This window comes from Epinephelus moara, chromosome 8 (assembly GCF_006386435.1).
Source record: "Epinephelus moara isolate mb chromosome 8, YSFRI_EMoa_1.0, whole genome shotgun sequence".
In the NCBI taxonomy this organism is placed as follows: domain Eukaryota; kingdom Metazoa; phylum Chordata; class Actinopteri; order Perciformes; family Serranidae; genus Epinephelus; species Epinephelus moara.
This window is the reverse complement of record NC_065513.1, coordinates 1,102,651-1,113,563: the sequence shown is the minus strand read 5'-3', so window position 1 is coordinate 1,113,563 and position 10,913 is coordinate 1,102,651. Positions and strand designations below refer to the sequence as shown.

The 10,913-nt window shown below is 41.7% G+C and overlaps 1 protein-coding gene across 1 annotated transcript in view; it reads left to right on the top strand.

Annotated features, from left to right (window-relative positions):
• Window positions 1-8,155, top strand: part of cacna1ba (calcium channel, voltage-dependent, N type, alpha 1B subunit, a) — a 783,270-nt gene extending 775,115 nt beyond the window's left edge. Inside the window, exon 53 of the mRNA XM_050050840.1 lies at window positions 7,601-8,155. Within this exon, the coding sequence (XP_049906797.1) occupies window positions 7,601-8,155 (555 nt within the window). The remainder of the gene's footprint in view (window positions 1-7,600) is intronic.
• Window positions 8,156-10,913: the final 2,758 nt, after the last annotated feature.

The window sequence follows — 10,913 nt, the reverse complement described above, 5'->3', positions numbered from 1 at the left end:
ACACCATGGACGAGGAGATATTAATCATGGCAGTGCACCGAGATGTCTTCCGGCGGAGCTGCACCGCACAGCAAACGCAGCCGGTGGGTATTGACGGACGGCGGAGCACGCAGCGGATAACCAGCGCTGCCGTTCCACAACGGACACGCATCCAGTGGAAATCCGGCGTTACACCGGCTGCGCTCCGCCTGCGTTGACAGTAGACCTGGTTTCAGCTGGCGAGCTTTTAGCGCACCGTTGGCGAAGCCTTTTGGCATGAAACTGTCACTGTGCCAAGCTGGATCTGTCGACACCTCCCCCTGCTGCGCTGCCACACCCATCTCAGCGCACCTCGGTCTGCCAAACTACCAAACTGAGCGTGCCTCGGGTTGCGCTGCTTGAAACTAGCTCTGCGTGGGGTTCGCCACCCTGCGCTGTGCCGGGAAACTAGAGCCCGGAGGGATTAAAGGCCCAAAGTGTGTCAGAAGAGAACTGTCAACGTGAATGGGATGAACTACAAACTATACTGACTGTGTTTACTTGTCATCACAAAATAGCAAAGAAAGTCTTTGGAAAGTCAGTGAAGCAACTAAAGCAGCCTTGTCTAAAAGTGCTGTTACCAAATTGGCAAACTTCCTAAGCAGAGGAGCCCAGAGTATGACTGAGACTGAGCTACGAGAGTTCAAAAGGCTCACTCCTGAGGCTAGGAGTGTAAGCGATGCAAATGATGAATACAGGGCTGGTCTGCTGGCAGATATTGAGGCCAATATTGCTGATGGTGAGGGAGCAGAGCTTGACGAGAAGCAGGAAACTGACCTGGACAAAACAATTACTGACTGTGAGACAAGATTGGATGAGTTCAGGAAAATAGTGCAAACTATCCTACAGACCAGAAATGGAGAGGATGAGCTGACGGCTGCAATCCAGGAAGCTGAGAGGTTGATCTTAGATAGAGTAATTATTTAACAATTATTACAAATATGATTTAAAAATAATATAAATATGATACAAAACAAAGCATTAATGTTTGTCAAAAAAGCAATAAATACATTGAAGAAATATCTGCTACAGCATGAAATTGATTATATGAGCAATAGTATTTGACATTGAAAATATGATATTTTGATTTAATCATTAATTGAAATTCAGTCGTTTGTTATTTAAGACGTGGATTTATTGATTGAATCAACTGACATGAATTATTTTTCTCTCTTTGAGGTTATCAACCTCATGTTCAAACTTTTGTCCAGTGTCCTCTATTGTTGTCTATGCCAGGTCGAGCTAGGCAGGCATTGAGGCTGAAACCCAACAGTAACTCGACAGTAAGAAATCTGGAAATAATGAGAAATGGCGTCACACTTATCCAGAGCCCACAGTGACACCTTCACAATCTTTGTTTTGTCTAACCAACAGGTAAAATCTCAACATTATTCAAAATACATTCTAAATCCTCACATTTTTGAAGCTGGAACCATGAAATAGTTTTGCATTAAAAAGGACTTTAATGATTCTGAATTAATATCCTGTCAGTTCATTAACTGACTCATAATTTCAACTGTACCCGTATGTTTTCATATGTTTTGTGTGCAGAAAACTTCATTTGAAAAGTAACTTATAACTGAAGCTGTCAAATGAATGTAGTGGAGCAGAGGCGGTGGCATGAGAAGAAAAGATTCAGATCCGTAATTACAGTACCTGAGTAAATGTACTTTGTTACATTCCACCACTGGGTGCAGCTTATCTTAACTTTGTGAGTTTCTGAGTATGACTTGACTTATGACTTGCTTCATCTGACCAATGATTTGACTCTGCTTGCTTGACTTATAGCAAGGACTCAACTTGCTTGAGACGTGAAGGTGAAGATTTGAGACTCGCCCGTAACTTGCACAAGTGTGACTTACTCCCACCTCTGGTAGAGACTGACCCTGCTGGACATGCTGTGCACTACAATACATCAAGTCAACACAGCATCTTCCTATCATCTTAGTAGAATCAATCAATCAATCAATTTTATTTATAAAGCCCAATATCACAAATAACAATCTGCCTCAGAGGGCTTTACAGCAAAAACCTCCCACCAAAAAACCTTTAACGGGGGAAAAAAATGGTAGAAACCTCTATGGAGCTACATTTGTTTCTTTATTTTTCAGTCAAACAGAGTAGGTTTTGCAATCAAAAAAAAGAAAAAAAGATTTGAGAGCAAAACTATCAATATTGCAATCAAAAAGTGTTTTATTGCAAGTAAAAAATGATTGATTAAAAAATGCAAATCCAAAAGTTTTGTTTGCAAATTTTGTTAGTTTAGTTTTGCATACCGCCACCTACTGTACAAGAGTGTGCAACATCATGTCATTTAGCCTGTTTCTTAAATTCTGCTCATCAGCCTAGTACGCTTGCAAAGCAACATGGGAGTTCTGTAGTTCTGTAGTCAGAGTCAATACCAGAATAGGGAAGTGCGGAAAATAAACACAACCCGATCCACAAAAATACCGCAACCTAATTCAACAGCAGAGGCGCCTGACCAACCAACTACACTACCACAAAAGCAGCGACGGGCCTGCCAACGGAGGTCCAACCCGGCCGGATCCAGAACCTCCGTTGGCAGGCCCGTCGTTGCTTTTGTGGTAGTGTAGTTGGGGTAGCTAGCAACAGGAGCAGCCTCCTTCATTGGTCGTTAGGTCGAGCAGCTGGATATGCCATAGTTAGTGTGACATATAGGGTATTTATGTGTATCTGCCCACCCAATTGTGACATTATTTTATGCATATGATATCGATTTTGTATCTTTACAGATACCATACATATACCCCCCATTCAATTTAAAGCATAACTGACTTGAGTAAAGGCACGAGAGCAAACCTGGGTATATAAACGGTTCGTTTGTGCTGCGTTCTTCAGTTGGCAGTTACACCTAGAGTAAAGCTACTGAAGACCAGCAAAATCACTGTTTTTCATTTATTCTTTCAGGTGGGTAAATGTCACCTAAGCACCTTCAGATTTTATCAGTAGTGTACCCTAAATAGATAATTTGTTTATATAGTTTGTATTGTGCTTCGTGATATTGTTTGAGGGAACTGTAACGTAAGGTAACTGCATACGAGTGGATGCAACCGTCACTAATGCTAGCGTAGTTCCTCAGGGATTTAAGCTGTTAATACTTTAATTTTGACAATCTAACCTGTGCCAACACATTAGCTAAGGTTGTAAGGACTGTAACTGTTGGTAGCTGTTGTTGATTTTGTTTAAATATGTTGAATTATAATTTTATGGGTTATTGTTTGTCGGACGATTGAGCTAAGCTAACGTCAGTTGTCACTTGTTGCCATAGCAACGGTAAACATTCATACGGGCTAAGTGCAGAGTGAAGAATCAAGCTTCATTGTAAATATAGTTAAGATATATTGTATTTAACACAGGATATGGGATTTTAGTAGTTAGTAAACTTTTAGAAAAGAGCTATTTACCGTTGCTCTGACGTCAAACAATGGAGACAGGTAATAAAATACTGCGGTTATCCTATCTACACGCAACCGCTGGCACCGGAGTCTTCCAAAAACTTCACCCTGGACTCCAGTTTCAAAGAAACGCGGTTTCGGGGGCCCAAAAGTGCGGTTGCGTTAGGCTTGTGCCGATTTCCGGTTTAACCGGTTCGGACCGGTTTAAGAGCTACACCCGGTTTAATTCACATCAACCGGAGGAGAAAAAAAAAAAAAAAAGCTTTTCACATTGGCGACATGTCAAGGGACTATATTCAACTTATCTTGCATTGTAACATGCATTATGACAACTTAATAAGGTGATGTTTGTTTATAAATGAAGTGGAGGAGCCTACAAGTGTTTTGTTTAGTTTGTCTCAGAGGCTTCAGAGGGACTCCGCAGCTCCGCTCCGCTCAGATGTCTGCTGCTGCTGCTGCGAGAGATCAAATTTCATTGGGGCGGGGAAAAGTGCAAGGGAGTCAGCAGTCATTCAGTTTGTTGCCCTGGTAACCCGTTTCCACTGAAGAAGTTCCTGGTACTATTTGGGGGGCTGGAACTACTACAGGAACGTCCTCTCGCTCGGCCCTCTCAACCGCCATGTCTCCACTGAGTGAGCGGAGTCGGAGGAAGGTTCCTTGGTGTCCTTCTGCATCTTCTTCTTCTTGTGTAACCTTGTGTGTATTGGCGGTTAATACAGCATTACCGCCACCTAGTGGATTGGAAGCACATTACACCTATAATGGGCTTTTATTGGGAAAAATAGCTCAAATGGGACCCCCACTGGTAAAATTAGGTATATAATTAGATATATCGGTTCGGTTAGATATTTGGCTTTAAATCAAACTGGTTGGAAAATTTTCAAACCGGCACAAGCCTAGGTTGCGTGTTGCCAAACAGCCAAATCACATTGAATAATACACAATTTCAGAAGTACACAGGTCCGTGTGGACTAGGCCTAATAATAGCAAGAATGTTTTATTTGAACTGGTGCATGTGGATTGCTTTTGTTTAGCCAGGGCAGAACTATTCGACGGCGCAACGGTCAGTACGGACAATGCTCCGGGGTGTAGCAGTAATGCTGACTGTCGAGCATTTCCAGTGGGAGAGAGGGAATCGTGGGTGTAGCCACGTCAAACCCACCAATAGAAACTCTTCTCTCATCCATCAGTGTAGGTCCCGCCCATTAAGTGCAGTTGAACTTGCAAGCAAAACTTTAACTCGCAAGCAAAGAGGACTGATCTGCAAGCAAAAGTTTTTAACTCGCAAGCAAAGAGGACTGATCTGCAAGCAAAACTTTTTATGTCGCAAGCAAAGAGGACTGATGTGCAAGCAAAACTTTAACTCGCAAGCAAAGAGGACTGATATGATAACAGCAGCAGCAGGAGGCATCCGGCAGGACCACGGCAACAGCACAACCACACACGTCACACTATCCAGGCACTGCTGCGATTTAAGTTCATCTGCGAGACAGTGGAGCACAAAGGCTCCGGAGAAGAAGCCGAGTTAGTGACATGCAGCACGGCCGAGTTAGCGAGATGCAGTAACAGGACATGAGTGTTAGCAAAGGAGAGAGAGAGAGAGAGAGAGAGAGAGAGAGAGAGAGAGAGAGAGAGAGAGAGAGAGAGAAGAAGAGAAGGTGCTTGATGTATTATAGGAGGTCCCCCGGCAGACTAGGCCTAAGTCAGCCTAACTAGGGGCTGGTACAAGGCAAGCCTGAGCCGGCCCTAACTACAGTATAAGCTTTATCAAAGAGGAAAGTCTTAAGTCTGGTCTTAAATGTGGAGATGTTGTCTGCCTCCTGGACCGCAACAGGAAGATGATTCCACAGGAGAGGAGCCTGATAGCTGAAGGTTCTGGCTCCTTATCTACTTTTGGTAACTTTAGGGACCACGAGTAAACCTGCTTTCTCAGAGCGCAGTGTTGTGGTGGGATAATATGGCACTATGAGCTCTCTAAGATATGACGGAGCCTGACCATTTAGAGCTTTATAAGTTAGGAGTAATTCAATTCTGGATTTTACAGGGAGCCAGTGCAGAGAAGCTTAAACAGGAGAAATGTGTTCTCACCTCTTAATTTCTGTCAGTGCATGTGCCACTGCATTCTGAATTAGCTGGAGAGTTTTTAAAGACTTATTAGAGCTACCTGATAATAGGGAATTACAGTAATCCAGCCGAGAGTTAACAAAAGCGTGGACCAATTTTTCTGCATCTCTTCGGGTCAATATTACGCAGATGAAAAAATGCAGTCCGTGAGGTTTGTTTTAAATGGGAATTAAAAGACAAATCTTGGTCAAATATTACTCCGAGTTTTCTTGCGGTAGTGCTAGAGGCCAGAGCAATGCCATCCAGAGAAACTAAGTCATCAGATAAAGAGTATCTGAGGTGTTTGGGGCCAAGAACAATAACTTCAGTTTTTTCTGAATTTAACATCAGGAAATTGGAGCTCATCCAGGTTTTTATGTCTTTAAGGCAATTTTGAAGTTTAGTTAATTGATCAGTTTCTTCTGGCTTCACTGATAAATACAGTTGTGTATCATCCGCATAACAGTGGAAATTTACAGAGTGATTTCTAATGATTTTACCTAAGGGAAGCATATATAGAGTGAATAGGATTGGTCCAAGCACAGAACCTTGTGGAACTCCAAAACAAACTTTAGTACGTAAGGATGATTAATCATTAACATGAACAAACTGAAAACGATCAGATAAATAAGATTTGAACCAGCTTAGTGCAGAACCTTTTAGGCCAATTAAATGTTCCAGTCTCTGTAGCAGAATTTGATGGTCAATTGTGTCAAATGCCGCACTAAGATCTAATAAGACAAGTACAGAGACGAGTCCTTTGTCTGAAGCAATCAGAAGATCATTTGTAATTTTAACTAGTGCTGTCTCAGAGCTATGATGCACTTTAAATCCTGACTGAAATTCCTCAAATAAATTATCTTCATGGAGAAAGTCACACAGCTGATCTGTGACTACTTTCTCAAGGACCTTTGAAAGACAGGGAAGATTAGATTTTGGTCTATAGTTGGCTAACACCTCTGGATCCAGGGTGGGCTTTTTTAGAAGATATGTGTGTATAATGACAGTAGAAGTATGATTAATGATAACAGCAGCAGTAGGAGGCATCAGGCAGGACCACGGCAGCAGCACAGCCACACACATCATGCCATCCAAGCACAGCTGCGATATGAGTTAACCTGTGGGACAGTGGAGCACAAAGGCAAGAGAAGGGCATGTATTTTTGATGGTAACGAAAATCATACCTTTGCGATTTCTAAATACCAAAGTATTATTTCAGTCCTTGTCTGGCAAGAGCAGGGTTTAGTGCTGCTGGAGCGCACAGGAATGACGTTCCACCACGTTTTTTCTCCAAGTGAGGATTAGAATAAATGCAGAAGAGGCTGAGATGCAGCTGCTGGACAGAGCCACGATCTGTTGAGAGACCAATAACAAGGAAAATGAATGGGCATAGTTAGATAGAACACATCAGTAAGCATCACATAATGTGTGTTTTTTAATTTGGTGGAAGGATTTTTCAAAGTTAAAACAACAAAGATTTTATAGTGGGATTTACAGTGCCTGCCCCATTGAGTCCAATAGAACTGACACCAAAGTCTGGCTCCTCTAGAACCCTGTCACTGACGTCTTGACCATACCTTCTTTTATATTTTCCTTGGTGTCTGACAGGGAGTAAACAGGAACGAAAGCTGTTGCCCTCACAACAGAATTGCAATGGGAAGGTCTATATATCTGCACATTAAACATTAAGATGAAAAATGGAAATTGAATGCAGACTGTGTTGAGGTATTACTGTGATCCCTCTGCATGCTCTTACTAATGCTTTCTCCTTCATCTGCCTTTAGTGCAGCCTCTCATGGCTTTTCACTTCTTTTCCCACTTTCTCTTTTCATCGTTTGTCGTTACCTCTCCATTAGTGCTTGCTCTTTAATTATGTCTTCTCTGTCTGCTCTCTCCCTTATTTGTTCTCTGTCATCTGTCATGTCATATCACATTTTGGTGTCTTTCCTTTCCTTTCCACCCTCCGTTGGTCCTGTCCCTGTTTCCTTCCCCTTTCTTTTCCTTTCTCACATAATTTCATCATTGTTCTATCCTTTCAAATTGCTTGTCCAATTTTCATCTAGGGCAGTGGTTGGGTTAAAGGCAGCCCAGTGGCACTGAGCTCCAGTTCGAGCACGCCAAGCCACGGACGTCGGCAGCTCCCCCAGACCCCCCTCACCCCACGGCCCGGGGTAGCCTACAAGACTGCCAATTCATCCCCTTTGCACTTCATTTCCAGCCAGGCCTCTCTAAGTCCTGGCCGGCTGAGCCGTGGCCTGTCGGAGCACAACGGCCTCCAGCACAGTGGCTCCCACCACCTTCCCTGCCCCGTCACTCGTATCAGTTCCGAGCCCTTCCTGGGCCAGAGCCACAGCGAGGCCCTGGGCAGCCTGTATGGCAGCCTCACGGACCAGCTGGACATCTATCAGGATGCGACATCACTGTCGCCCAGTGCCCGTGCCGGACGCTTATCTCGGACCGCACTGCCTCGCATGATGGGAGCCCTGCTTCCTGCTCCGCAGCAGAACCTTGTGGTGCCCAACGGGTACCACTTCAGCTCTGGGGGCAGCACCAGCCTAGGCTCTGGCATCAGGGCACCCAGGTATTACCAGGAGGCAGAGGAGGATGAATGGTGCTAGCATGGCTTTATAACAATCTTTTTAATGTATTTTTGAGGAATTGTGATGAGTTCATTTTCTTTGAAGGCTTTAGTTTATATTGTCGCTATGTGTGTTTAATGCTGTAGTTTAATCCAATCTTAGAGAGGTTAGGGAGAAAATCGAAGTAGGGAAAAAGCTTGAAGTAGGTAATATTTGAATGTGAAGAAAAAAGTTTCATCTTTATCAAAGGGCACATAGCATTATGAGACAGAGGATTAGACTTTCTGCCAATACCAGATGTCGTACAGTAGCTGTCCTAGATTTGCCTTGACTTCAGTGTTTTGTTGGCAGCACCATACTGACGCTTAAACAGAACTTCATTCACACAACACAACACAACTATCAGACCTGCTATGTGTCATTCATGAGTCCAGCCTGTCTTCCAGAAAAAACATTCATGTAAAGACTAGTGATGTATTGTGGTATCCCTCTTTAGGTTTATTTTTGTCTCTTGATTACTGGGGAGTAAAGCTTTTTTTCCCCATTAAAGCATAAAATGAGGTGCTTGCACTCTGAGGTGAAAGTAATGAAAATGATTTAAAAAAATGGAGATGATGAAAATGTGAACTGAAAACTAAATATGGATGTGAAATGAAAAGCAGTGTTAAATTATATGGTGATGTGATTAATTTAAAGTTGATTTGATTAGAAGTTGTCATATAAAAAAAAAAAAACATTTCATCATTTTCTCTGTCTTACAGTCATCATTCTCAACACAAAATTTATCATTTAAGGAAAGTGGCCTCAAGGGTGGGAGGAACAAAAGAATTAATGAAAAAAATGAAGTAATGAAAATGCTCATGAATTAATAATGGGAGTGATGTATGTGAACTGAAAAAAAGAGTGATAAAATATCAATTGATTTATTACATTTCTTTGAAGCAGTCTGGGCTGTGTAACTGCTACTGTAATTCACAGCACCATACTGATGTTTATCATTTACAGCAAACAATGTTTGTTACTTCCATCCTAAATGTCAAGGTTTTGGCTCTTAATTTGCAGGCCTGGATTAGCTCTGATCTAAACATGGCAACCAAAAACTCAGTCAGTATGCATGCTTTTTCATAACGTTTTGGGTGGAAGTAGCAAAACTTGCTTGCCATAAACGATAAATGTCAGTTGGGTATTGTGAATGATAAATGGCAGAGAGTCACACAGCCCAGTTGATCAGAGCAGTATTGTTACAAATAAAATGTCATAAAGTGAATAAAATCAATTTACAATTGATCTTTTTTCATGCACATAGATTTCATCACTTCCATTTGTTTTCATTTATTTTTTGTTACTCCGTTCTTTGAGGCCACCCTAAAATGATAAATGGTAAATTTGTCTTGTGAATGAAGACTGTCAGACAGAGAAAATGATTAAACATGGTTCTATTTAATTGGATCAGATTTTATCACTATTTTTTATTTCACATCCATTTTCACTTCAAATGCATCTTTATTAATTAATTTTTTTGGACTGTAAAAAAATGAAGCCAAAATATCCTGGACACTGCCGCTTTCATCTTGTGCTAGTGACATCATTTTGAGCCATATTCTGCACACTAGTGATCGGTGGGTGGAGCGGCAGTATCGAGGTCCCACCCATACATAATTTGCGACTTAATCGTCAGTCAGTTCAAGCTGCTTATCATGACACCATACCCCCTTTTCATAGTATCAAATAACTTACCAAAACCAAACTTATCAGACAAATAATGACTTGAACAAACATCAGCATGATAAGAACTGCCTAAACTGACAGAAACCATCTTTGGGGAAAAATTAATTAGATGTGTGCTTTAATTTTTTTAGTTTGGCCCGTGTTCCGATCAGCTTTCAAGGAGATTGTGGGCTTAATGACCTGTACTGCAGCCAGCCAGCAGGGGGCGCTCAAGATGTTTTGGCTTCACTGTAAGGAGCTGACATTTTCTCCATCTTGATGTAGGATACAGTCTGTGCTTCCAGCTATCTTATTACACTGTGTATGCTGCTTTGCTCTAAACGTTATTTGGGATAGTTTGTGCATCTGACTATTTGGATTAATTTTGATAATAGCAATTAATTTTCAAAGACTTAAAACTGCATTATTTTTTCTTTGTTATTTGGGGATAGCAAACATCCTTTAAATACAACATTGACATTATAAGGTTGATAAGCTTAACATGTTAGCAAACAGTTGCTTAATTCACCGACAGCAGACAGAAAGCAACATAAGCATTAATTTGGAGTTGTGCCTCTGACCACCTGAGAATGTGAGAATGAGAATGTCTCTGCTAACTGCTCCACTAATTTCAGTAGCTTAACTCTTACTTTGTCTGTTTGCTGTTTGGTGATGAGCAGGTAGTGTACAGTTTATCAGAGCTGAAAGATGCTAAAATGCAGCTGCAGAGTTGGTGGTAATTCTTAGTATGTTTGTCACACCTGTCACATGACATGTACCTTTTTCTCCATTATGCATAAGAATATTGATTATTGCAGCTTTAAAGGGGAACTAATGGATCAAACCGATCTACTTTTGTCTAAATGAGTGATAGGATGTTCAATATTTCAATCAATCAATCAATCAATTTTATTTATAAAGCCCAATATCACAAATCACAATTTGCCTCACAGGGCTTTACAGCATACGACATCCCTCTGTCCTTATGACCCTCGCAGCGGATAAGGAAAAACTCCCCAAAAAAAACCCTTTAACGGGGAAAAAAACGGTAGAAACCTCAGGAAGAGCAACTGAGGAGGGATCCCTCTTC